Genomic DNA, 27,982 nt, shown 5'->3' with positions numbered 1-27,982 from the left:
ACCCCCAGATTTTACCTCCGAAGCACAGCAGCTTTTAGAAATGCAGCTGCTGCAGCGATACCTTCCCAGGGCTGAAACAGCACAGGGAGCCCCGGTACCCCTACCCTGCTCCTTCCACCCTAACCCAGCTCCTTGGATTCCCGCAGGGATCCAGGTGGCCAGAGTAAAGCAGAAACAGACGGGAGGCCCCAGTCTTGTGGAGCTCAGCCTCTCACCCCCACCAGAAAGGAAAGGAAACAGGTGCTTCAGCTGTTGTTTATTGACATACAGGTAGGCTCTATAGCAACAGGCCTGGAGAAGGCTGCAGCAGCCGGGGGAATGGCAGGCAGTGGAGTGTTTGTCTGCGGCCACTGCTGAGTGGAGTGCAGGGACGGAAGTGCACGAAGCACGACAAGGTGGGAGAGAGGAGCCTAGGGAGCTGGAGAAGCAAGAGCAAGCCAGGGCCAGAGTCAGCTTCACCGGGACCCTCTGCCCCGGGCTCTGTGGCCCCCTCTCTTCTGACCCCTGGCCAGGGCTAGTTTTCTGGAAACCCATTTTCTACAGGAAGTGGACACAGTGCACAAAGGAGGCAGAGCTGCTGCCCTCTGTTATCTCTGGGGCCTATAGTCAGTTCTGCACCCCTCTTAGCCCCTCACTGCAGCAGGGACACATGATGGGCAGTGGCTCTGAGGGAGTCCCCTGAGCAGGGTCTTAAACAGAGCCACGTTTCAGAGGCACTCGTCTGCCTTGCTGCCCCAGCCCATGAGTGCCACACTACAGCTGGAGTGAGCACTACAAGCGGTTGCTGACCTAAGGGACGGGTTGGGGGAGGGGTGGGGCAGGGGCTGGAGATGGGGCTCTGCAGCCCATCACGGCACGGGAACCACACGCATGGTGTTGGTGAAGCCAGAGCCAGGGCGCCACCCTGTCAGCACAATGACCACGTCTCCTGTCTTGAAGAAGCCTCGGGCCTTGCCTAGGGGAAGAAAGAGAAGAAAGGTTGGTGAGTCAATGCCAGCCAGGCCAGGCAGGTTGACCTCCCGCACCTGACTGGACATTACTTCCTTATGCCACAAGGTGGCACTAGTCTCACACCCCGAGCCAAGGGGACAAGGGATTCCTTATCACTCAGATGGCAGACAGAGTTGGCAGGGACCTTTGGACACGACTTGTTTCATACTCTAGAAGGTGGAGGGCTGCCCAAGGTCAAAACTAGGTGCCTGCTTTCCTCCTGTGACAACCTACTCATATAGGGACAAAGGCCGCACCAACCCCATGTGTGTCATACGCGTATGCGTGCATGCCCCATATGTGTGTGTGTTTGGGGGTGCATGCCCCATGCCACAGGCAGGAGCTGTTTTCATTAGCAAAACCTCATACAGGGACAAAGGCCACACCAGCCGTGTGTGTGTGTGTGTGTGTGTGTGTGTGTGTGTGTGTCCCCATCCCATGCCACAGGCAAGGGCTGTTTTCATAAGCAAAACCTCATGAGCCGATGCCCCACAAACGACCCCCTCCTAACTTCCCAGATCCCCTGCTGTGGGCCCCAGTAAGGCAAGGAGCTGCTCTCAAAAGCCCCGCTTTCCTTCCCTAGGTCAGCCCAGGAATTCTGGAATGGGATGATGGAAGATTCAGAGGATAAAACTCCCGGGAGGGGGCTGGCACCCTAGGGTCTTATACGTTCTCTCTCCTGAGGACCCCAGCGAAGCCAATGGCTGCGCACCCCCCCACCGGCCGGCTCCCATCCACGCACCAACATTCATGGCCAGGTTCACCCGGAGGTCCACATCCTCGGCCCACGCATCCTGCACTGGGTCCTTACACACCACGGGGAAGATGCCGCGGTACAGGTGGGCCTGGCGGGCCGTCTGGTGATTCCGGGTCACAGCAATGATGGGGGCACGGGGGCGGTATCTGGCCACCTGGTGAGCTGACCTGGAAAGGCACAGGGGTCAGGCCAGGAGAGACCATGAGACAGTGTCCCCAGGAAGGCCCAGGGAGCCTGCAGCACGGGCCACTTCCACACCGGCCTCGTGGGCCCACTGCTGGCAGGAGAACAGGCCTCAATGGGGGGTAGGGGGCAGGGGGCAGGCAGAAGCTGGCACCCAAGGGGGTGCCTGCACGTATGCTGGCCTATCGCACAGCACCAAGCTGGTCATGAATGTTCTCCCCACCTGCCCTCCACTGCTCTCACAGCAGGCCCCGGATCGGACTGACCCAGCACGGCCAGTCTCATGCACTCACGCATGTGGCCCAGGTGTGGCAAAACCACCTTCCAAACTCTTCCGTTCTGGGCCCAGGAGGTATCCATGACCCAGCTTCATGGGCACCCATTCCTCACTCGGCCATCAGGAGCTACAAGCCGAGACCAACACAGAGTGGCCATCCGAAGAGAACAGGAGGCCCACGGCCCCGGGAAGGACGCTGCAACCCTCCGTTCCTGCTCTGTCTGGAGAGGCAGCTGTGAGTGTGAGCTGAGCCGTGCGACAGGGGCCCCTGAGAGGAGTGTTCCTCCTGCACACCCGTAGCTGCGGGTACGTCTCAGGAGCAAGGGGCGAGCTGGCAGGAGAACAGGCCTCAAAAAGGCAAGTTCTGAGGACACACAGCAGCTGTCCCGGGAACCTAAGCCATGTCACAACTGAGAACACTCCACTTACGGCTGGCCTGCTCACAGGGCTTTCAGAGAGGAGCACCTGCTCAAGGCAGAACCCGCTAAGAGGGAAGCCCAGGAGACCAGAGCTAAGAATAGTCGAATGGCCAGTCGGACGTTTTGACAAAGGTCAAGCCTAACGGTGGAGCTGTTTGCCTGGTGCCTCTCCTGGCTGCCCACCCCCATGACCGTTCGGGCAGGAACTGGGAGTGAAGGACAGTTCAAGCCAGGTCTCCACCTGGTAGAGTGACACCGAAGTGCCAGACAGCTCTGTGACTCTTCCTGGCCACAACCCACTTGTCTCAGGCCCCGGGAGGGGCCGCAGGGGCAGGGGCGGGAAATAGGCACAGCAGAGCGAGATGCTGATGCTGCTCAGAGAGCTTCAGAGCTGCCTGCCTGTGCGCCAGAGCCCGGGACTCTGCGTGTAGTCACAGCCGAAGCCTCTGGGTCACGAGAGAGGATAAACTTGCTCTGAAACCAAAATGGCCCGGTGCGCCTTCCGAGTGCTTGCTGGAGTCTCTCCAGCGAGGAAGCAGCTCTGCTCTCGCGGGGCCTTGGCCTGGGGGACACCTTCCCTGCAGGACTCAGGCCGGAAGCTGAGGGGGTCTTACCTGGCCCAGTGCCATCGGCGTGCCCGGGACCCCCAAGGAGGGGTATCCTGAGCAGGGCATCCCCAGGGGCCGCTCCCACCTCCTACCTGCCAGACTTGGTGAGGACGATTATGGCCCCACTGCAGCACTTGAAGGAGGCCTCCACGGCACCCACGGCGGCAGCTTCTGTGGGGTCGCTGGTAATGGGAGCCAGGCGGCGGAGCTCCTCAAATAACTGCATGTGGTAGATGGCGGCCTCTGCCTCACGGGCAATCTAGGGGAGCGACATCGTCCAGAGGGACGAGAGGGGGGGACAGAGCTTCGTCAGAGCTGTGTCACACTGGGGACAGGAGGAAGAGGCCACAGATACGGGCGGGGACCTGGCCCCGCAGAGGCCGAGAGCATGAGCGGCTCCCGGGGCGTTTCTGGCGCTCCTGAGGCCCTAGCCTACCCTGACCTCGCTGGCCGGCTCTGAGCCGGCTCCAGATGCAGCAGGGCTGGGCCCTGGACGAGAACAGGCGGCGCAAGAGACTGGACGTCGTTACCTGCCCGCAGGGCCCTACCTGCCAGACTCCGTCAGAACTATCAAAGCTGCCGCTAAGCACTTATAGGAAGCCTCCACGCTGCCCATGGCCATGGCCTCCAGGGGGTCTGTGGAGTGACTGGACGTGCGCACAAGTTCTTCAAACAGCTGGCGGTGGAACATGGCTGCCTCGGCCTCCCGAGCTATCTGCAGGGGTCAGGAGGGGAGAGGGACAGAGGAAGGGCAGAGGAGACACGCACATGGAAAGACAGAAGGGGATCAATCAGTTAGGCAGAGAGGTTAATGGCTCCGTCTGCCCGGCAGCAGAGGCAGGGGGAGGGACGCCTGCATGGGCTCTGAGCGGGCCAGCATTGCCGGCCAACACAGGGGCTCCGGCGGGCGTCTCCACAGGGTGAGGCACCCTGCCTCACTGTGACCGGACAGAGGGAGGGCAGGTCTGGCTTCTTCACATGGCTGGCTGTGCCCCACAAAGCTCCCTGCTGGCTTCCAGGCACTCGGGGGGAGGCAATGCTACAAGCCTTTCCCGAGGCTGTCATGGAAACGCACTGAGCAGCCCCAGGAGGGCTGGTGTCAGGCAAAGCCCCAAAAAGCCCCAGGGCGCACCCACATTCCAGTCAGGAAAGGGGGGCCGGGAAGAGGGCGCAAAAGGCTAAGCACATGAGGCCGGGTTCAACTCCCAGCAGCTTGGTCTCCCCCAAGCACTGCCAGGAGCACCCCTGAGCACAGAGCCAGGAGTAGCCCCTAAGCACCGCCAGGTATGGCAAAAAAAAAAAAACTGAAAAAAAAATGCCAGAGGGTAGACAAATAGCCGCCCAGTGGGGTGTGATAAACAGCCATGTGCAGAGGACAGACCCTTGTGGAAGGAACACAGTTTTATCAGACCCGTGATTAAAATCTAATGATTAAAAGTCATGAGAAAGTCAGAGTTATTTACAGACAACCCGATCAAAGGACACCCAGAATTAGAAGGCAAGCTTTAGAGGATTATGTCCCATTCCCAGCACCCTTAGAGAGTAAAAGTGAGGAGGAATCAGTCACCCGTGTCATTAATGTGACAGCTAAGCAGACATGTGGCGGGATTTACTAGGTTAAAAGGTCTTTCTCTGAGAAAGAAGGCATGCAGTCTGGGAGGGGTCTCGAGCAGGAACACCACCGTACCTGTGCTGCCTAGCCTCAGTCACAGGTCAGTAGCTGCACGGGTCAGGCGTTGGGGAAAGCAGCCCAGTTAGGAGAAGCTGCTAGCAGTGCTGACTGCGGGGGGAAGGGGGGGTGGATGGAGGAGCCGCCCAGCTGGCCCAGTCCTCACAGCCGCAGAGCCGGCACCCACACCTTGCTCGGCTCCTCTCTGTGGCGCCTGTCTGGTCACGGCAGAGAGTAGGGTACAGAAAGGCAGGCCGGGAAGTCAGAGCCCAGTCATAGTCCCTGACCTCAGAGGATCCTGGGTCCAGGGGCAGCAGGTGCGGCTCCATTACTGTGCACACCCCACTTACACGCTGGGCTGAAAGCTATCTCACATATATAAGGACTCCCTCACTCAGCATTTAGTAACAGCTGTGAATATTTGACACAAAGGCTACAATGAATTACATCTAACTCACTTTATGGCAAGGCTTGAGTGATGATTTGCCCAAAGACATACAAGACAGGTTATGTGGGTTCCTCATGCAGGTCACAGGTGACACTCTGGTCTAAGTCCGAGGCTATACGCACAGCTAAGGCAGGAAGACCCGTGGAGAAATGGGGTGTATGGAGAGCCCCCTCCTCTAGCAGGCTGACTGGTTCAGGTCTATCATTTCCTGCCAGAGTGACCTTATCAGCCACTCTTAGCCCCTCAGGGCAGGTGTGAGGGGGAGGCCTAGGCCCCAGGGATGGGGACAGCAAGCTGGTCGCATCCATGGGGCAGCAGCATCTGCCGGGCTGGTCTGGGGCTCGTGTCCACCGGCTTCAGAATGGATCCTCCAATCACCAAGAATGCCGGAGACTGCCCGGAAGAACTCAATTAAAGTCTTCACTATAAATATGTCTTCTCTAGGAGGCTAATAACTGAACACATAAAATTCAAAGGCAAAGAAGGTGTTTAAGCTAGAAGTTGCTCTGAGAGTAGTTTAAATTTCAGGGGAAAGGGCCAAAGAGATGGCTCAATGAGTTGGGCACAGGCTCTGCAAGTAGGGGACCCAGGTTTGATCCCCAGCATTGCCTAGTCCCTAGTCCCCAGAACAACCAACTTCCAAGCACAGGGCCAGGTGTAGCCCCTGAGCACCACTGGGTATGGCCCAAAATGAGTAAATAAAAGTGTATAAAATTAATTCTGGGAGCATATTGGATGCTCTCCACATAAAGGAAGCGGGTGCTTCACTGCCCAAAGGTTAAAGATAAGGCCATTTCCGGGTACAGGGTACAGGCAAACTCAGTGAGCCATACACCTGATAAGCATTGCCCGAGGGTGGCGGGAAGGCCAGCTGGCTGCACTCGTCTTCTCCAGACCCAAGCAAATCCGACACCAGACCCCAGTGTCAATCAACCCTCACTCCCAAAGCATAGGGACAGAGGAACGATCCTCATGGAGACAATCTAGGCAGTGGACACGGCCATCAGGAACACAGTGAGGAACCATCCCCGCGAGAAGAGTGAAACCCAATGCTCTTGATGCTTCTGCCCCTTCTCCCTGTGGGACGGTCACCTGTCACTGAGACCCCTGCTTTAGTCTGCGGTGAGTGCGCCAGCCCAGCAAAGCAGGTCCCATTTGCAGACACCATGCAAGGCCAGCACCAGTCAACTCAGTGCAGACAACAGCCTCCAGGGCGGGCCCAGGGGGCGTCTGTGTGGGAGAAGGCTAAAAACACGAGAGAAAAAAGGAGACTGCCTGGAAGGAGTCCAGGAACTCCCCAAGAACAAAGCAAAGGGTGCACAGCCCCACGGTCACCCAGAGGAAGGTCAGAGTGGGTGTCACAACCCGAAGCCAGCAGCGGCCGGGCTCTATCCAGTGAAGAATGTCCCCACCCCTGCCGTCCCTCCCCGACAGAAGGGCACAGTGGGGAGGCGGGCAGAAGGCAGAACAGTCAAAACGCAAAACACTCCAACACACTAGACTCCACCATCACCCCAGTGCACACTTCCTCACAATGGTTGGAACTCGGAGAACAAGGTGACAGAAGGTTCTGGAGGCCAAAGCCTGTAAGAAGTCGCCTGGCATGAGAGCTCGCTGGGGTTGTTGGAACTCACCAGGTGCTGCATGCGCACAGCCTCCAGCGGGTAGTCCCCTTTGGCCGTCTCGCCGGACAGCATGATGCAGTCAGCTCCGTCCAGCACTGCATTGGCCACGTCGCTGCCCTCGGCCCGGGTGGGACGCGGCTTCTTGATCATGCTCTCCAGCATCTGCAGGGGAGAGGAGAGTGAGCACTCCTGACTCGTGGTCGGTCTGTCCACAGAGCTGACACCCCGGAGAGTGTGCCTGTGAGCATGAGCAAAGGGACTGCATGCATGTCTGTGTAAGCATGTGAGGCATGGAAGGGAGGGAGAGAGACAAAGGTAGGTGGGGAGGGGGGGCAAGAAGCCGCCAATGCTTCCTGTGCAACAGGAGACACGTGCCTGGGTGGCGCAGATAACTGGCTTCCCAGCCCGATTGCACCGCCCAATCATCATCTTCTGCGCAAGGAAGACCTTCTCCGCAGGGATCTCAATGCCGAGGTCACCACGGGCCACCATGATGCCATCGCTGGCTTCCAGGATCTCATCAAACCTGAGAGAGAAGTTGGGAGAGAGATTCATTTTGCGGAACGGGGACCACAGCCCCCCAGGACTGGCTGGGCTGCGCCTCACCAGCCCCTGTATCAGATCTCGCACAGGCCGAGGGGCTGGGGCACTGAGACCTCAGCTCCCGCCCACCAGTGAGCTTCTTCAGCTCTATGGAGTCCCCGTGGCGGGAGGCGGGGGAGGACGCCTCCGCAGCCACCACCCGTCTCCTTTACACCCATGTTCTGTGGGGCCTCAATACCACTCTCCACCCTCCACTCCCCAAGGCCTCTGCTGGCCAAGAGCCTCATACAGTCACCAGAGGTTGCCGAAGGCCCAAGTCCATGCGGCTCTGCCTGGCCCCTGCACCAAGTCTGGGAGCACAGGGCACAGGGACAGCAGGGGCCCTGAAAGTTAAAGGGAGCAACCGAGAGCCACGGCCAGCTCAGGCCCGAGAGCTCAAACTGCTCTAGGGTTCCAGCCGCTTGGAGCTGTGACAGGGTAGGGAGTCCAAGATGACTCGTGGTGAGTGGGGGGAAACAAGGACACCAAGCTAGGACAATCAAAACCTAGAGAACCATACGCTTTGCTCTGGGCCATCAAGACCACGCCCAGGCCAGCACAGTGATCTCTCCAGCTGTTTCGGAGGGAAGACACAGGCTGGGAGCAGAGAGCTGCCCGAGGTGAGCTGTGGTTCCAAGTGAGGGACACAGTTTCCACACAGGGTGCTCCTGGGAGTTCCCTCTTCTAAAGCAGGTGAGGGCAACACTCATGACCAGAAGCACAGAATGCCACTGCCCAGTCTGTGCGCTGTGACCTGGACTCCCTTTCCAGTGCTGTCCCTGGACACAGCAGCCAGAGGCTGGCATCCATCGAGAAGCGGAGATTAGGAAATCCTTTCTGTTCTACATACCAATGCCTACCACGCTGCCTCTGCAGGCAGTCTGAGGGCTGGACCAGACTGAGAGGCCTGCGCGGAGATGGGCAGTGGCCAGGTCCAGGAGGCAGGGACTCACTTACAGGATGCCGGATGGGCAGCGGGACTCACCTCCGAACGCCCTCATGGTTCTCGATCTTGCTGATGATTTTGATGTTCTTTCCTTTCTCTCCAAGGACCTTCCTGACCTCATGAACATCCGCCGCCTTGCGGATGAAAGACGCAAACACCATATCCACGTCCTGTTCAACCCCGAACTTCAGATCCTGGATGTCCTTCTCCGACACGGCGGGCAGATCCACAGCAGCTCCGGGGAGGTTCACACCCTTCTTGCTGCCCAGGGAGCCTCCGTTCTCCACCTCTGTCACCAGGTAGTCAGCACCTGTTCCACGGGGGGCGGAAGGGGCGACAGAACAGGGCGAGTGTGCTCAGTAAGAAGGCACTGCCCCTGCTGCCCGTACTAGAAACCAATCCCAGCTCCACTAAGCCTGGGCAAGTCCATTAGCAACTCTGTTTCCTCACCTGTGAAACAAACAGTAACACCTACCAAAGTGTTACTTTTAGGTTTTATTTTTAGGTTTTTAATTTAGGTTTGGGGCCACACCCTGCTGTGCTTAGGGGACCATATGGGTGCTGGGGATCAAGCCAGTGTCACATGCTTGCCTTGCATGTGAACAAGCCAAGTTTGATCCCCACACTCCATATGGCCTGCTGAGCCTTGCCAGGAATGATTCCTGAGTAATTCCAGAGCCAGGAGTAAGCACTGCCAGGCATGAGCCCACCCCCCAAAGATGAAAATTAGCTAGCATCCCCAGGCACACTGGAGTCCTGAATGTATCAGACTGAGGTAGAGAGAAAGAAACCAAAACTCCAAAAGGAGGACAGGTGGGAGGGAAAAAATCTCACATATACTCCCAAGAACTTGATTACTTCACTTCTAGTTTTAAGAATAAGGTATATTCTCATTTAATTTCATGGAACCTGCCCCCCAGCAGTACTGGCTTTGTTTTTGGGCCACAGTTTTGGTTTTTCAGGTCATATCCAGCAATGCTTGACACCAGGGATCAAACTGAGATTGGCCATATGTAAGGCTAGAACATACTTTTAAGAATATAGATGCAGACCAGATCAATAGTACTACTGGCTAGGGCATTGCCAGGCACCAGAAGTGATCCCTGGGGGCAGAGCCAGGAGTGAGCCCTGACCACCAATGCATGTGGCCCAAAAGCAAAATGAGATAACACAAAATAGAGACTTGTGTGCAGTGGCTTCAAACACTAAGCCCTTCCCTGGCAGCGTCCATAGCCAGTGGCTGCTAAGGGCTGTTTCCAGTGGACCTTAGAGTTCAGGCCTTTGCAGTGGGCATTCATAGCTGCTCTATGCTGGTCTCAATTGTAGGCTCCGAACAAAACAAGGAGCATGGAACTGAGGCTATGCACCAGGCTAAGTTCAAGTTCCCTGGATGCCAGAGACCCCCATTTCCATGAAGTAGGGGTTTTCCCAAGTTTCATGTTGATGAGTCTGAAGACACCAGACTGAACGTGACTCATCCCAGAGGCTGTGGAGTCCAATTATGTCCTGAACAAAGGTGTCTGGATACAACCCCCACCCAAAAAATTTAGCTTCTGAACCAGAAAGTGTTTGCTGTCAGCCAAACTTCTAATATTCTTTATAAGTCAGCAGAAATCTCGAGACAGGAGACAGATTCTGACCATTAGAGCCTGGCCCAGTACTCACCTTTCTCCTTCACTTGCAGAGAAATGAGACCATCATCCACGTAGATCTTGCTGCCTACTTCCACCACCTTGCAAATGTTCTTGTAGTCCAGCCACAGGGTGTTCTCGTCACACTTCTCCATGTAGGCATTATCCAGAGTGATCTTGAGCTTGGCGCCCTTCTTGAGCTCCACCTCCGCGGTGCCGCTCTGTGGATGAGACAATCCGGTGTCCCTGAGCCCAAAGTGCAGAGAGGCCAGCCCTGCGGCAGGAAGCAAAGACCCCTCCTCCCTCTGGGAGGCAATGATCACACCTTGGCATCGAGAAAGCATTTTTCTCTGGGCTGGAGCGATAGCACAGCGGGTAGGGTGTTTGTCTTGCACACAGCCGACCCAGGTTTGATTCCTCCGTCCCTCTCGAAGAGCCCAGCAAGCTACCAAGAGTATCCCGCCCACACGGCAGAGCCTGGCAAGCTCCCCGTGGCGTATTCTATATGCCAAAAACAGTTAACAATAAGTCTCACAATTGAGATATTACTGGTGCCCACTCGAGCAAATCAATGAACAACGGGAGGACAGTGCTACAGTGCTATTCTTTAGGCATGAGTCAAGAAATAACCCAAGGGAAACCCCCATTGTTTCAGTTATGTGATTTAATAATAGAAAAAAAAACCCAAAAGGTCCTTTCTGATTTCTTAGCAAAGAGGGGGGAGCGGGGTGGTGGGTGGGTCAACATTTTCAGCAGCAATGAATGAACCCCTCATTTATTAACCCAAACTCAGGACTGTGGCTTCCGGACAGGAAAAAGGCTGCTGAGGAGTGTCAGGGGGGTACAGCACCCCAGCAGGGCCCCCCCGTGCTCCCGGGGATACTCACGCCCTTAATGAGCCCAGTTCGGATCTCAGGTCCCTTAGTGTCCAGGGCGACGGCCACAGGCCGGTAGAGAATGGGGTCAGAAGCAAAGCTCTCCGTGGCAGCGCGCACATTCTTGATCGTCTCTGCGTGGTACTGCAGAAGGAAGAGGTGGCAGGAATGAGCCTGGGACACAGGGCACGTGGAGACAGACCCACAGCCCCATCACCGGGGGCCTCTAAGAGCAAATCTTAGGAATATTCAGATACCACTGCCAAGCCCCAAGAAAGGCCTGGGCACACCCATGGCTCAGCAGGAAGGAGACCGTCTTCTTCAGGCCGTTCTCTCCCCCCACTATAGCAAACGACTGCAGAAAACAGCCCCAGAATTTGTGGTTTTAGCAACACCAGTCTGATGACTGTTGATCTGATCGTCGGTAATTTGGAGCTTTTTCTCTATTGATTCCAGCTGCAATTTAAACTCAAAGTTATTTACTTTAGCGAACAGTGGCCAAAACTCAATAACACCTCGCACAGACGGTTTCACAATCCCTCTCCAGAGCGGGTCAGACAGAAAGGATGCCGGGAAAGGCAGGAATATGCCTTTCTCCCAAGTCCCTTTGCCAGTTCTCAGGCACAAATCCTGGCCCCAAACTTCAGTCTAAAATCCTTTCTCTTTTCAGTCTGAACTTGCCACAACTGTTCAACCAATAAGGGAGCTGGGGCCAAGACATCAGAAGTTGTCAGCGCAGTCAATGGGACTGCCCGTGAAACAGAGGTACTAGGATACTAGAATCTGATTCTGCACTCTGGGCCTGCTCCCGACCCTCCCTCCGCCCCCTCCCCCCGCCCCCCGGCAGCCACACCTTTGAGAAGGAAATGGAGCAAAGCTTCATCTCCAACTGGCCTAAAACTTGTGTCTGAAATCTTCACTTTTCATTCAGGAAGACCCAATGAGAACCACTGAGTTTTATGGTTTCAATGAATTTTTAATTTTTTTAGTAAAAGGCAAAGATTTATATGATCTGAAAAGAGTATTGTACATGGTGTGGGGGTTTGGTAGGTGGGGGTGAGGAGTGGGGTGGGAACAAAACGTCCTTATTTTATTTATTTATTTATTTATTATTGATTCACCATAAGGTAGAACATCCTAATTAAGTAGTGAAAATTTCTACTGTTGACTTGCAATGAAAAAGCACTGACAAGTGAAAATCACATTTTAGAGGAATGAACGTTGAGGAATGAATTTTAGAGGAATGAATATTGTCAGAGCTGACATAAGTAAAAGAACACATGGTGACTACTTCAAGCAGAAATGACCAGAGTTATCCCATTAATGTTATTGTTGCCTTACGTTATACTGTCCATACTATTTAATCCCAATATGAAACTCTGATTCCTGGAACTTCCTTGGCCAAGTACATTTAATTCAGAATTTCTGGGTAACATGGCATTATGAAGCCACATCCTCCTAAGATTCATCTCCATCTGCCTGCAAATGGTATCAGAGCAGACATAAGAGAGGGTGCAGACAGACGGTGCCTCTGGCGGCGGGAGGGAGGGAAGCCACATCAGCCTGGATTCTCTAAACTTACCTGAGCTGGGAAAGCACGCCATGCCCACTGGCTAACCGCGCTGATGAAGAGCCAGGCCTGCAGACTATTTCTAGCACACTCCACTAGGGCCCTTTCAGATCCTGTCCCCAAGCCTGATTCCCTGCCCCCCCTTTGTCCAAAACCTCAGATTAAACAAAGAGAAGCTGTTTTTTCTCCTGAATCCCTGCTCTAAGTGGGGAGTAAGGAAACAGTTCACCTCTAAATGCCTTTTGTGCTTGAAACAGAAAAATCCCCCAAATGCCCGCGCCCACCCCTCTCCAAAGCTGTGACGGGTCCTGCTGAGCCTGGCCGCCACCCTCAGAGCTGCCCCAGTTTGTTTTACCAGATGGAGTGGATGGGAGGGTCCAGCTAAAGGTCAGCTGCTTCAGATCTATTTCTGCTCCTTCCCTGCCCACTCCAGCACATGCCAGCAGCAAACCAACCCTCACAGATTCAAGTGACAGGAGGCCCTTCCTGGTGACACCAGCTGAGGACACCCTCGCTTGGAAAATGACAAACTGCCACCAGGAAACTGTCTCACTGCCGAGTTGAGTCCGGCGAAGACAGACAGGCCCCATGGCATCTGAGGCTGGGTGGCCTGCCAGGCCATAGGCTGTGGATAGTACACGGGTTAGAGACTCAACGTGGAGGCTCATGTTTCCAGAAAGGGGGACTTCACCTCTTGGGTTGCATCTCCTGGTGTTTTATTTTTACTCTGAACTTAACACAACCTTCCAAATGCCAGAGGGCAACCCCCTACCACCTGCCTCATCCACTATTCCCCTACCAATGCCCAGAGCCTATCAACGCCCAGAGGATAGATCTCCGGGAGGATAGAGGATATCCCGGAGGACAGATCTGGCTTACTGCCTGATCCTGAAGGTTTGAGAAAGGCCCTGTCCCCCAGGCGCCCCACTCCCCCCCAGAGTCAACTCTGAACTTGGGAGCCCACAGGGAGGGAGCATTTCCCCACAGCTGCTGCCGTGCCCTGGCTCCAGCCTGTCTCCCACTCAAATGAGCCAATAAACAGTTCTGGTGCACATACATTTCCCCTGGGATCCCCGGGGAAGCCTGTGGACTGTTTCGTTTTTTTGGTTTTTTTTTCTTTTTTCCTTTTTGGGTCACACCCAGCGATGCTCAGGGGTTACTCCTGGCTTTGCACTCAGGAATTACTCCTGGCGGTGCTTGGGGGACCATATGGGATGCTGGGGATCGAACCCGGGTCGGCTGAGTGCAAGGCAAACGCCCTACCCGCTGTGCTAATGCTCCGGCCCCACTGTTTCATTTTAATGTCCAAAAAACCCTTGGGAAGCAACTGGTTGGAAACTTAATAGTGAAGTAACCATGGGCCAGACAGTGCATTAAACTCGGTGGCCACCTCGCAATGGTGATGGTTCTGACTTAAGAGAGGAGCGAATCTGCAGGTGACCTCTAGGTTCACCAGTAGACTAGTGCACCAGAGACTGCCTGTAGCAAGTGTCCAGCTGGGTGGTGGCTGGGCGACCTGGTGGTTGAGTGGGGTTTCCAGTGGAACCCTCCCGGCTTTCCTTTGTGAGGGCCAGTGGCAGCACAGGTGAACAGGAAAACCAAGCCTGTGACAAAATGGATCTTCTTGGCTTCAGAAGACTTGGCCAGCAAGGTGGCAAAGACTAGGAAATGAGGGCAGGAATGGAATCATAAAAACAATCTTCCCAAAAGATGGAAAATCCAGATTCACTCTTGTCTGGTCCACTATGGCTACACGAACACTGTACCCCACCCATCAAGCCACGCCAGGGCCCAGAGACCCAAGAACCCACCTCATGAGTTCCGTGAGAGAAGTTCAAACGAGCCACGTTCATTCCTGACTTAATCATCTCCTTCAACATCTCCACTGACCGGGAGGCTGGGCCTAGGAAAAGGCAGTTGTCAAGTGTTATTCAAAGTAGGAATGACCCTCTAAGCTGGCTAAAGTTTAAAGAAGTCTTGATATCCTACTTGTCCCCTAAATTTTACCTGCAAGGAAAAAAAAAAAGTTTCTTAGATGCTCTCAAAAACCTGCTAAAAAAAGATCAGGAAAGTTAGCAAGGAAAGCGTTTCCTCAGACTCCCTGTAACAACAGGGTAGTGGGCCGAGGAACTTGCTCAAAGAGCTGCTGTGTGTGTCTTTTCCATGCAGGAGCCTGGGATCTGCAACTCAGCACTACTAGAAGTGGGTCCTCCACCCCTCCAGAAATACTATTTGACGTGTCATTAAGCACACAGGTTTACTACAGTTATTTTGGGAGCAGAAAACCGATGCGTCCGCGTGCAGTAGGGACACACACTCACCGATGGTGCAGATGATGCCTGTGTTGCGGGCCGTGATGGGCGCCGAGTCGATGTCCAGGCGGCACATGTGCTCCAGGAAAGTGTCGGCCATGGCCGCGTGCAGCTGCTGGGTCTGAATGAAGGCAGTCCCGACATCACTCTGGTGCTTCGACATGGCTGCTGGGGTCCTGGGTCCAGGGGAACTGAAAAGAGAGGGCCAGTCTGAGAAGCCCAGCGGGGTGACCACAGCACTTGGCACAGAAGCTGCTTCCTGCTTACACATTAACTCAATCAGCACGCTTCGTGCACAAGCCACAGGGAGCTCCGTCATGCCTGGGTCACATGGGGGATACTCAAAGGCTCCCAGAAAAAAAACTCTAGACACCTCACACCAACACAGAGACACGCCAGCCACCACTGTGAGCAGATGGCCCACCCACCTCTGACATTTCCCAGCCAGCTTTCTTGCCGACCCTCTAAATCCAGTACATCACATCATTTTTAAGTTCACTAAAGGTGTGTCCGCAACAGGAAACTGTAATCCATCACTTCCGGTGATAAAGACAACCAGCTCCTCATGCAGTATCCTGGGAAATCTAGATCTTTGAATGAGCCACAAATGTCTACCCACACTCATTCCCCACAGTCCCTACTGACCCCTGGGGATTGTTCTCACTGTAAGACAATTCCCACCCAGCAATCCTGAGCACCAGAGTCACACAGATTTCTACCAACTCAGAGCAAGCCCAACATTCATTCCTGACCCACCTACAACCTAAAGGTTGATCCCAGCCCGTTGAGAGACAATAAAAACCAGTCCCTAAACAGGAGGCAAAGTCCAACCATAAACCTGAAAGCCAACATCGCCCGGACCTGCACCGAAAATCACACCTACTTTTACTCAGGCAATTCGCCCACAGTCCAGCAGTTCTGTTTCGTTTCTGTGATTTCAATGATACTAACAGCTGCCATGTGAGATTACAGCTGCCTGTCAATCTTTCCCCCCAACTGATTTTCTGATGTGCTGCCCTGACTTCCTTTCTAGGTCAAAGGGAAGCCAAGGCACCACAGTGACAAAGATGGACCATCTGTTCCAGGTAATTAACCAGCCCGGGTCACAATCCTAACAACTGCCCGACCTTTGCTTTTCTTCATTACAACTAAACTCACTCAGCCGGTTAGCTGGCTGATTAAAGACAAAGATGAGATGCTTCTGGCAGTGCTGAAGAACCACCAGGTGAAAGGAAGTGAGCGCAGAAGGCCTCCGTCCGAAGCTGCGCCTCAGTTTCTGAGACTGAGAGCCACTCCCTTCCAAAGCTCATGATCTGAGCCCATGCTCAGAATAGAACAAACCCCACTTCAGCGCTGCCCCGCCTCCCCCTAAGCCTCAGAGTCGGAGAGGCAGTTCAGCGGTTAAGGTGCTTGCCTTGCTACCTGCCGGCTCTAGTTCAGTCCCTGGCACCACAGATTGCCTCCCCCAGCAATGCCAGGAGTGATCCCAGAGCACAGAGCCAGGAGTAAGCCCTGAGTACAGATACGTGTGTCCCCCACACCCCGAAATAAATAAACTGAGGGCTCAGACCACCTCAGCCAACACACAGACCCCAATTCTCCCACCTCTCCTCCTCCACCTGATTCTGAGGTCTCTCCGGTGAGGAAAGCATCTGTCTGGCACCTTCTAGTCAAAGCACAGGGAGCTTTGTTTTGTGACCAACTGTGGAAACACCGTTTGTCAGCCACTGAAAAGCAACAGTCACAGGTCCTTGATTCAAGGTCTGAAACATTTTGAATCGGGAAATAAGACACTGGCTAACGGGGCATGGGAGATGGTTCCAAGGGGCCATGTGTGCATGTTTACTTTCAGGAGCCTTGGGTGCCATCCCTGCATCACGCAGTCCCCTACACACCACCAGTGTTGTCTCAAAACAAAAACACAGAAAGACCCCGGCTCACTGTTCCACATGCCAAATGTACTGCTCCTTCCATGTGTGTGTCCCGGCTCCTAATACAAACCAGGCATCAGAATTAAGTTGACCCTCTCATGACCAACTAGAATTTGTTTTATCTCTCAGAACCAGAGCCCTCGACAGAATTTCTGAGTATTGAACGTCTCTTTATCACAACCAAAGCCTCCACCACCTCCTCCCTGAGTCATGGCTATGTCTGAACTGCCGACAGGATGCCCTGGGCACCCAGAGGCCCTTGACCTATACCCACAGCCGAGGCAGGGCTGGACAGTGTCAAAGCACCCAGCTGGGGGAGGTAAGTCTGGACAGCAGGGGAACGGTTACTGCTGAGCCAGCACCAGGTGGCATATCACGCCGACTGGAACGTGAAGTCTGCACTGTGACCCCCACTCAGCCACCCAGTCTGAGGACTGCGCGTGGCTAGAGGAAGAGCTGAAGGAGTAGGTGGGAATGACCAGCCCCACTCAGGCCATGAGCCTGCTCGTCTCGGCCTCAGTCATCAGGAGGGCATCTCGCAGACACCAGGCTGGGAGAGTACCTTGTGTTCTCCGGACTCGGGCTTCCGGTGACAGAATGCTGGTAGCGAGTTTGCTCAGGGTGTCTCCGTGGCCCCACTTGCAAAGACTGCTCAGAGCTGAATAATATTTTCCCTGCAGAGCTGCACAAGGGTTAAGGCAAAAACGGAGTGTAACTTATGTTCTTTGGGTTAAAGGAGAAGTAATCTCAATCACCAGGTCTCTCTTAGAGATATTATAAAGGAAAACACAGAAGCCTCCAGTGAAACTATAGAGAAATCTCACAGGCAGCAAGGAGTTCTCGCTGGCTCCTCTGTAATGCCTTTCGCCTCCCCTAATCCCTACAGACAGCTTTCCACTGAAGTCTATAAGTCACAGATCGACTCATGCTTTCTTATTTATTCAAGAAATTGGTCCATTCAGAGCTGGAGAGATGGTACAGCAGCTAGGACAATTTCCTTGAACAAAGCTGACCTGGGTTCGATCCCTGGAATCCTATATGGTCCCCTGAGCCTGCCAGGAGTTATTCCTGATTGCAGAGCCAGGAGGAAGCCCTGAGCATTGCCAGTGTGCCCCGCCCGCCACCACCCCAAAAAAGGGCAAAAAAATCCAGTTGCATCTCTACACAATATACTTCAAGAGTTTACTATTTAAATGTGACAGTAACGTAGATCTCATACCCTTGATCACGAATATGTTACTGTCACTCTCATCGTGTTGTTCATTGATTTGCTCGAGCGGGCACCATTAACGTCTTTATTGTGAGACTTGTTACTGTTTTTGGAGTATCGAATATGCCACGAATAGCTTGCCAGGCTCTACCATGCGGGAGAGATACTCTGGGTAACTTGCTGGGCTCTCCGAGAGGGGCGGAGGAATCGAACCCAGATCGGCCGTGTGCAAGGCAAATGTAACCGCGGTGTTATCGCTCCAGCCCCAGCACAAAATGGCAAAATGCACGAATAGACCAACTTTTCAAATTAAGGCCATGGGCCAGAACTATAGTACAGAGGGTAGGGCACTTGTCTTGCATGCAGTTGACCCAGGTTTGATCCCTGGCATCCCATATGGTCACCTGAGCCCTGCCAGGAACGATCTCTGAGTAAAGAACTAGGAGTCAGCCCTTAGCACCCCCTAAGGTGGCCCCAAAACAAAAGAAATAGGTAATTAATTTTAAAAATAAGTAAAGGTCGGGGCTGGAGAGATAGCACAGCGGGTAGGGCGTTTGCCTTGCACGCGGCCGACCCGGGTTCAAATCCCAGCATCCCATATGGTCCCCTGAGCACGGCCAGGGGTGATTCCTGAGTGCATAGCCAGGAGTAACCCCTGTGCATCGCCAGGTGTGACCCAAAAAGCAAAAAAAAAAAAATAAATAAGTAAAGGTCAACTATGGGGTTTTGGGGGATGGGCCAGCCCAAAGTCTTTGCCTTGCAAGCACAAGGATGGGATTTCAATCCAGAATTGGTCCTAAGCCCGACAGTCGTGAGTACCACACTGAGGTGCTCAGAGAGAAAATGTACTTGGGCCCCACAGCTAAAGAAGACTGACCAGCTGTGTATGCTTGCACCACAGCTGAGGTAGGAAACCGCACACAACAGTGTGAGCACCAAGGCCAACGTGCAACTTCCCGTGAGTCACAGAACCAAGAATATGAGAACCACAACCAAGTATGGGTGAGCCCGAGTTGGCACCACAGCAGCAATGAGGAGAAGGGAAGTCAGCTGTGACCCATTCACAGCCTCAGAGCAAAAAGCAGGGCACCCAGGGATGGAGCTCAGTGGCTGAGCACTTGCCTTGCACATGGAGCCTGGCTGATGCCCAGAGCCACGGACACAGACACAGACACAGACAACCCCAAGGATAAGCCTATGGTCGAATCTATTAGTTACTTGGCCAAACCCAGGAAGCTTCTTCTTCAGTTAAGTCCAGTCCCAATCTCAGTGACAAGAACACCCTGACACAGAAGGCTGCCTCCAGGCCAGGGAGCAGAGACAATTACCCAATTACCTTGGGTTCCAACACGAGCCCTATCTCACCATCTCAAATAAAATCTCAGGTCTGAAAGTTCTGCTCTTTTGCTCACCCAGACTACTGAGTACAACAAATAAAAATCTGTTGGAGGAAGCAAGAGTGAGGCCAGATGCTTGCGTGCACGAGGCACCAAAGCCCTGGCGCTGCCTACGGTCCCCCAGATGCCAGGAGAGATCCCTGAATAGAGCCAGAAGTCCTAAGCAGTTGGGTGTGGCTCAAACATCCACCCCTTCCCTAAAAACTTTTTAAAATGGTGTTTGAATGAATTTATATAACTTAAAGCGCTTGTGGGCAGCCACTGGCTCCCTGAACCTGGCTGGGAGCCCTCTGTCTCCCAGAAACCCCCCCATCTTCTCTCTTGCTCACCCACCAGTCTCCCACCACAGGCTCTGCAGGGGCAGCTGCCCCCGCCCATCTCCAAGGGCTTCACGCCTCTCCTCTCCAGCCCAACCGGCCAGCCCCAGGCATGGACCTAGAGTCTGCCACATGCCCGGGCCTTTTCTCCGGGGCAGAGGTGCAGAGGCGCTGGTCCTTAGAACGGGCCTCTGAGCAGAGCCCCTCCCTCTCACGCGGCCAGCCGCACAGTGCCTGCCAGAACACGCAGCCGTGGATGCCCGTCTGACTCACTACTGCATCATCCTCCTCCCTGGGAGACACAGGCATGCAGTGCCAACCTCCAGCCAGCAGCAGAAGCCCGGAGGATCCCCGGATGGCGGCAAAGGCCGTGCCCAGTCACAGGAGCCTTATTCTGGAGCCTCAGCCCCTGCAGTAAGATCGTCCTCGGTGCCATGTCCCTCTGAAACAAGACACCAGCAGAGGCCTTAGTGCAGGCGACATGATGCAGTGGGCAGTTGTGGTGAAGGGCCAGGAATCCCTGTGCCAGCCTCTTGCTCCTGTTCTTAAGGGACTCCTGATGCTCCAAAACTTGTTTTCTTTGTGCCGGACACAGTACTTTGGTCACTTTTCATGTGCTGTAGATGCAAGTGCGTGCATGTGTAATCATTAGCACCATTTAGAATAGGTTGTGCTAGATTCACGCATGCATACCCCACTTAATTCTATCTTTCACGAAGGTCCATGACATTCTGCCCTCCTATATTAGCCTGGCCTGAGACCCTACATCTGTGAGAGTCCACCTACAACCAGTCGGGCTTTCTGCACTCGTTTTGCTGAGACTGACCTTGCCTCAGACTAACCCAATGATGACAGTACCCAGCAGCCTGTTCAATGTGCCCCCCACCCTCAAGTCAGCACCTCAGGCTTTCAATTCTCCAAAATTCCAAACTCCAGACTCCATTGGAAGGTTTGCATTCCGTGCTGGGCCTGCCTACCGTCTAGAGTTAGTCTTCCTGGATGATGCAGCAGGGGAAGTCGGGAAGGTCCCTCTGCTGACTCCCCATCAGTATCAAAATGGGTGCCTGGCAATCAGAGATGAGCTTGGAGTGGATTCTGTCATCAGTCAAGAATAATGCACTTACTGCCGCCTGAGGACTGACGTGCAAGCAAATTTTAGCAAAGAGATGTCAATCTGAAGCCCTGCCTACCTTCAGCTGGGCCCATTAACAGAAAACAAAATCTTAAGTTACTTGGTTATACACGGGCAAGTGAGCCACATACAGGCTGAAGAAAAATCCCCTCCTTTCTTTCCTTTCTTTATTCTACGTAAGAAGTGAATGTACCTCCAAGTAATATGTGATTGGAGATCCTGTGCGGGAAGGAAGATGCGTGCTGAAAGTAGACTAGAGACTGAACAGGATGACCACTCAATACCCCTATTGCAAACCACAACATCCAAAAGGAAAGAGAGATATCAAATTGGAATGCCCCGTCACAGAGGCAGGGTGGGATGGATACTGGGTTCATTGGTGGTGCAGAATGGACACTGGTGGAGGGATGGGCTCTCAAACATTGCATGAGGGAAAAACAAGCACGAAAATGTGTGAATCTGTAACTGTACCCTCACTGTGACTCATTAATTAAAAAATAAATAAATTTTAATAATAATAATAATAAAAGAAGTGAATGTTCTTTCAGAAGCAAGGGTCTGATCTTACACCAGAGTGTGGAACAGGGTACAAAAATGTGGGTGGGCCGGAGCAATAGTACAGCGGGGAGGGTGTTTGCCATGCACATAGCTGACCTGGGTTCGATCCCCAGCATTCCATATGGTCCCCCAAGCACTGCCAAGAGTATTCTTGAGTGCAGAGTCAGGAGCAACCCCTGAGCATCCCTGCGTGTGACCCAAAAAGCAAAAAAAAAAAAAAAAAAAAAAAAACCAACCTTAAACTAAACAGTGGGTACTGGGGACTGAAGAGATACTACAGCAGGGAGGATGTTTGCCCAACAGGGCTTAATTCTAGTCCCATCATATCTCCCAAGCACTGCCACAAGAGATCAGTGAGCAGAGTTGGATGTGGCCTAAAAACCAAAACAAAAGGGGGGGAAAAATCGAGTACTGGAGCCAATGGGAAAAGTGCTTGCCTTACATGCAGCTGACCTGAGTTTGGCTCCTGGGACACACGTGGTACCCCCAAGCACCACCAGGAGTGAGAGCACATGGGATTGTGCCCCCCCACCACCACCTGGCAAAAAAAAAAAGGGGGTTAATGGGCTAACTCCAAGGCAGGACACCTCCATGTGCTTAGATGTCCAGGGTGTCCAGGTCGGACTGCAGGTGCTCAGAGCAGAGGTCTGGGCCTGAAGGAGCAAGTGTGCATGAAGCTTTCGCTGTGCTGTCCTGATACCTCTTCAACGGACTAAAATACAATGAGAGATGGTTTGTGCTTCAGGAACGGGTGCTCCCTCCCCGCTCTGGAAGCAGGAAGGGAGCCGGGAACCCAGCTGAGGGCCTTTCCAAGTCAGCTCCAGCACTAAGACGGATGATGGTCTGGGGAAGGAGGGGAGACAGCATGTGAAAGTGATCAGCAGGTCCCACTGCTGTGAGCACTGGGAGTTACTGCCATGCTCTCCCTACCACAAACTGCATGGGTTTGCTCCCATTTTTAAACTGTCTTGAGCTACAGAAAAACATATTAACATCTCTATTTCTCCCACCCAGAACTAACCCAGTAACTTTTTTTGTTTGGGGGTCACACCGGTGGGGCTAAGGGTTTATACCTGGTTCTGCACGCAGGAATCATTCTTGGCATGACTCAGGATATCATACGGGCTGCCAGGGATGGAACCCAGGTCAGCCATGTAGAAGGCATGCGCCCTATCAGCTGTACTATCTCTCCAGACCCCTGACTGTAACAGGTAACATTTAATTTGGACATTTTCCACATTTTCCTTCCATACTGAGGCTCCTCCAACCTTTCCAATCCAATATAAATGCTGACACTCTAGTCATGAATTCTGTATCCTTCTACCTAGGTATGTGTATTTAAAGTCCTAAGTAATGCAATATACAAACAGCTTAACTTTTCACTTGGCATGTTTAAAATTGACAGCACATAGGTCGAGTTAGTCTAAAGGAACTACTATAGTTGTGATTCATAACTATCCCATTTATGTATTAGCTTATCAGCAGACCATTCTCCCACTACTAAAACCTGCTCCCCCCAATAATCAATAGTATGGGGGCTGGAGCCATAGCACAGCGTGTAGGGCGTTTGCCTTGCACCCGGCCGAACTGAGTTCAATTCCCAGCATCCCATATGGTCCCCTGAGCCATATGGTCCCAGGGGTGATTCCTGAGTGCAGAGCCAGGAGTAACCCTTGTACATCGCCACGTGTGACCCAAAAAGCAAAAAAAAAAAAAAAAAATCAATAGTATGACAACTTTCCTAGTATACATCTCCTTTGGGAAAGACATGAACTTCTACTTAGTCCAGAAATAGAATTTGCATCATATGTATTCTTTTTAAAATACCACTTTATTAAATACTGCTGGATTTCTCTCCAAAGTCGTTACATGCATTTACAACCAACCAAGACTGTGAGTTCTTGCCTTCCCACGCCTCTGGGACGTGACAGAGTCAGGCATTTAAAATGTCTGCCCATTTGATAGTGGCATTTGTTAATCTGCTCTCAATATAGTAACCAAAAAAAGGATTGTTGGAATGTTTTTCTTTACATATTTGCTGATCTCTTTAAACTTTTGCAGAATCTGCAGGGTTTTGTCTTAGGTGGGAAACTGTCTTGGTTGAATGGGTAAAATTCTTTGCCATCTATAAATAGGAAAACACCAGCTCCTTTTAATGGACTGCAACAGCTAAACTGGTGCACTCTCTGTAATGCTATGCCCAGCAATCTTGCTGCCCCATCAAGTGTGGTCTTAGCATCTCCACCCCTACAGCCTTGGCCTAATTTCCCCCACTGCTCATGCTGGGAAAGAGGCTGGGAGAGCGGGAGTGGGAGGCGAGTGTCAGAGGCGGCCAGAGGTACTGCAGCCAGGGCCTCCCGCCTACGTGCAGAGCGTGCAGACTGGGCAGGGGCGGGGCAGCCCCAGCAGGAAGCCCAAGGGGCCAGCAGAAGCTATAGAACACCATCCTGGCCTCACTTTCCCCAAAACACCTGCTTCTTTTTTTGGCTTTTGGGCAGCAATTGGAGGTGCTCTGGGCTTATTCCTGGCTCTGTACTCAGGAATCACTTCTCTGAGGGACTATATGGGATGCTGAGGATCAAACACAGGTGGGCTAATTCAAGGCAAGTGCCCTCCCCACTGCACTATCACTCCACACCTCCCAACATCTTAAGCTAAGGCCCATATGCTGAGGCTTTTCAAGTATTGTTCATGGCTGAGTTTTGGTGAGAAAAGAAATGCAAGCTCCCAAGGACGATGGTGGGATTAAGAATGGTCTTCAGGGCCAGAGAGAAGACTCAAGAGGCTAGAGTATATCCTGGCATGTAGGAGGGCCCAGGCTAGATTCCTGGCCCAGCAGGGTCCCCAAAACCACAGCCAGTGTGACCCTCAAATAAAAAAGAACCGGTCTTAATTTAAGGGTTGGAGAGAGAATATAGAGGTAGGGCGCTTGCCTTGCAAGCAGCCAACCCAGGCTTGATCTCCAGCATCAAGTTTGGTGCGCCAGCCTACCAGGAGTGATCCCTGAGCACAGAGCCAGGGATAAATTCTCAGTGACCACCACTGGGTGTGGTCCCCTCTGCAAAATGATCTTCATCTAGCACTATTCCTACCTGGACCACAAAAGGTGTGTGTGTATGTGAGATGATTCAGGCCCTGTTAGACCCTTTACCATATTTACTACATATATGTATATACATATACCACAACATCCTCAGCGAGGTTGCACGAAAACTGCCCTCACAGCGACTTGATCTTGTGGTAAATCAGCTAACTGATACATGACTGTGGATACTGGGAATGATTCACAGAAGTCAAATGGGTAATTTCCCACCACCTGATGTCCGGTCTTAGTTCTCAGCCACGAAGACACATCCTAACTTGCCTTCATAAAAAAGCTGAGCCAAAATAAAACCGATGCAGCATGTGTGTGGTGTAACAGCTGCATTTTTTCCTACCTTCTTGCTCACAGCCGTTTCCTCATTTCTTCCATTGCTTCAATGTTAAGAAATACACAGGTTTAAGAAATAAAATGGCTTTTACTGTGACCCCAGATTTATGTCACAACACTCCAGGCCCAGAAGCAACTCCACAGGTCCGGCTCTGCCAAGACAGCCAAGTCACTCCGGGGACGCAGCTCTGTAGACCCAATAGTGCTCTCCGGAAAAAGAGGCTCCGGCACCCAGATTACTCATGGGTAAGGCAAGGCTTGAAATGAGAGTAGCTGCACCACCCAGGAGAAGACTAGTGTCCACATTTCTGGCTAAAGGCCAGTCACTCAGAAGAGTTCAAGGACATTTTTTTTTTTTTTTTGCTTTTTGGGCCACACCCAGCAATACACAGGGGTTACTCCTGGCTCTGCACTCAGGAATTACTCCTGGCAGTGCTCAGGGGACCATATGGGATGCTGGGAATTGAACCCGGGTTGGCCAAGTGCAAAGCAAATGCCCTACCCGCTGTGCTATCACTCCAGCCCCTCAAGGACATTTTTAACCCACGGTCATTCAGGACACACTGCAACCCTTATCCCACCAGCACTGCCACGTCCACTGAAGGCACAGTGACGCAGTAAACCTGGGCAGGGAGGGATCACCTTCTGCCCCTCAGTTCTGAGGGCAAGAGAGGGAGCCCGGGCTCCTGGACCAACCAGTTTGCACTTAGCGGAGACATTTTAAACTGTGGAAAATACCTGCGTCATAACCTGACTCCCTGAAAGGGCGGGGGGGCTTCCCCACTCACCTAACAAAGACCTTTTTCTGCACAGCAGTGAAATCCAGAGGCTGGGCCATCTTTCCCACTGAGCGCCCCCACCCCACAGACCTGGTGATAGTTACATAGATCCTCCCCCTCAGAAGAGCCCACTGCAACCCCTCCAGCACCCTCCTGCGAACAGGAGGGCAAATTATTGGCTAACAATGCTGCAGACCAGGAGTCCTGACCTAGGCCCACCTCTGTACCCTAGTAAGTGGCCACACCCATAGCCCGCTTAGCCTCCAACTCCCCTGAGGGCATTCTGAGTACCCCACTGGGAAAGGATGTTTCATACTCCAAGGAAGGAGCCTGAAGACTTTTGGCCTGGGATCAGCGCTGACCACCAAAGGCTAATCTCCCTCAGTCGTCAGTCTGGACCTTCCTTTGAACCGGGTCCTCACTCTTCAGAGACCAAAGAACCTGTGTGACAACTGGAAACCTTCATCTAAGTAACATATTATAAGCACTCTGTAAACACAGTGCCCGGGTTCCCATGGGGGGACTGGTTTCCAGGCGATGTCTGGGGTTCAGAGATCACGGCTCCCAGAGAGATGAACTTCCCTCCTGCCCAATTATGGAATGTCTGTTATCAAATACACGGTGGGAAGCATCTTTTCCCTGTATCTCACCAGAACTCTCCTGAGAACTTCCTTCACTTAAGCCCCCCACCCTCACCCCAAGGTCTATCTTCCTGATTGCACTTACCAGTGGCGACTTTTGTGTTTGCCCCAGAATGAGAACCTGAGTTCTGGAGGCTGGGCTGCTCTCATCAGCCTCACCTCCACCTCCTTCCTTGAAAAGCTCTCTGCAGAGTAGGGGGAATACTGTCTGCCTTAGAGGCAGGGGAAGGGTAGGAAAGGGGGGGTATACCGGGGATATTGGTGGTGGGGAATGTGCACTGGTGGAGGGATGGGTGTTTGATCATTGTGAGATCGTAACCCAAATATGAAAGCTTGTAACTATCTCACATGATTCAATAAAATTTAAAAAATATAAAAAGAAAAGAAAAGCTTTCCGCAAGCACACAGGGTTTTCCACCTAGCAACTCGGCTCACGGAGCCAAGCCCTAGAAATGATTTCTTCTCTTCCCCATCACCCGCGCCCACTCCGTGGCCTTCAGGTTCTGCAGTCCGGGGGCGCTCAACAACAGGCAGCAGAGATGAGGGATCCGCGCATCTATCCCCAACCACGGGTCCCCTGCGCCCTCTCTCCCCTGGCTGGAGCCGTCACGGGCTCTCCATGCACCCCCATTCCCGCGGGATGGATCTTAGGGCCTTCCCTGGGGAGCAAGGGGCAGCCCCCAGCAGGACCGCGCCCCCCGAGCCCCCCTTTCTAGGCTTCCCGGGAAGCCTGGGGTTACATAAGTTCCGAGCAGCGCCCGGGGGTACATCAGCATCTCCGGGGATGACCACGCTCCGCAGCCCGCCGCTACACACTCACCCCCCACCCCGGATCCGCAGGGCCCGGGATGAAGCAAGGGGGCGGGGCTGCCCGGAACGTGAGCGATCGGCCGGGGAGGAGCGAGCAGCGGGCGGTGCCAATCACGCGGGGCGGGCGAGGGATGCGGAGGCGCGGACGTGACCAGCATGCAGGGGGAGGAGGGGCGGGCCGGGGGCGCCAGGCCGCGGGCAGCGTGGCCGGACCCTACACGGAGGCGGGGCTGGGAGCGAGCGCCACGAGGGCCTTCAAGAAGCGGGCGCTAGGAAGGCACCCGAAGGAGGGGCGCGCCGCCGAGGGCACATTCTTGGGAAGGGGTCAGGGGAAGAGGCGCAGGGGAGGGCGGAAGGGGTGGAGAAGGAGGAGGACGGGGAAGGGTCAAATTAGGAGGAATAAAGGAAGGAGCAGAGGGCAAAACCCATCGGGTAAGGACAAGAGGAATCGGGGTGGGGGGGGAGTCACAAAGGAGGATGGGGAGACGCAGGAAAGGGGCCGGCTGACCCATCTATTTTGCAGCGGGGAGCTTATAAGTGCAAGCCCAGGGCACCAGCAGCTTTTCTCCCCGGAGCCTCCGGCGGGCCGAGATGCTAGGGATCCTGCGGCCGCGCCTCCCCGTGGTTCGGGGGCCCGAGAGGGCGAGCAGCGCAAGGCCAGAATTCTGCACGAGAAAGGCAGCCGGCGCCTGGGCCAGGGCCGGTGAAGGGGCCACGCCTCTCCCTTCCCCATCTCGCTCACCTCCGGCGAGGTCGGGCTAGCGTCCGAGCAGACGGAGCAGAGAGGAGCGAAGGGCCGGCGAGCGTCGATCCAGTGCACGAACCCGCGGCCTCAGCCTCAAGGTTACCCCTGCCTGCAGCGCCTCCGCGATCCCTCCGCCGCCG

At 53.7% G+C, this 27,982-nt stretch overlaps 1 protein-coding gene across 3 annotated transcripts; it reads right to left on the bottom strand.

Annotated features, from left to right (window-relative positions):
• Nucleotides 1–241: 241 nt before the first annotated feature.
• PKM (pyruvate kinase M1/2) lies at nucleotides 242–27,982 on the bottom strand. 3 transcript variants are annotated; one of them, XM_055130733.1, is made up of 12 exons: nucleotides 27,840–27,982; nucleotides 17,386–17,505; nucleotides 14,902–15,083; nucleotides 14,392–14,483; nucleotides 11,023–11,154; nucleotides 10,170–10,356; nucleotides 8,544–8,814; nucleotides 7,352–7,502; nucleotides 6,986–7,138; nucleotides 3,783–3,949; nucleotides 1,733–1,914; nucleotides 242–955 (listed from the first exon to the last, which is right to left on the bottom strand). In XM_055130733.1, exons 3-12 carry the CDS (start codon nucleotides 15,053–15,055, stop codon nucleotides 849–851), a joined length of 1,596 nt encoding a protein of 531 aa, XP_054986708.1. In that variant the 5' UTR covers nucleotides 15,056–15,083; nucleotides 17,386–17,505; nucleotides 27,840–27,982; the 3' UTR covers nucleotides 242–848. The 3 variants fall into 3 exon arrangements, with proteins under 3 accessions (XP_054986708.1, XP_054986707.1, XP_004611777.1); XM_055130732.1 differs by lacking the exon at nucleotides 17,386–17,505 and having other exon boundaries at nucleotides 27,840–27,973; XM_004611720.2 differs by lacking the exons at nucleotides 3,783–3,949; nucleotides 27,840–27,982 and adding an exon at nucleotides 3,327–3,493.

This window comes from Sorex araneus, chromosome 3 (genome assembly GCF_027595985.1).
Source record: "Sorex araneus isolate mSorAra2 chromosome 3, mSorAra2.pri, whole genome shotgun sequence".
Classification (NCBI taxonomy): domain Eukaryota; kingdom Metazoa; phylum Chordata; class Mammalia; order Eulipotyphla; family Soricidae; genus Sorex; species Sorex araneus.
This window is presented reverse-complemented; position numbering and strand designations above follow the sequence as displayed.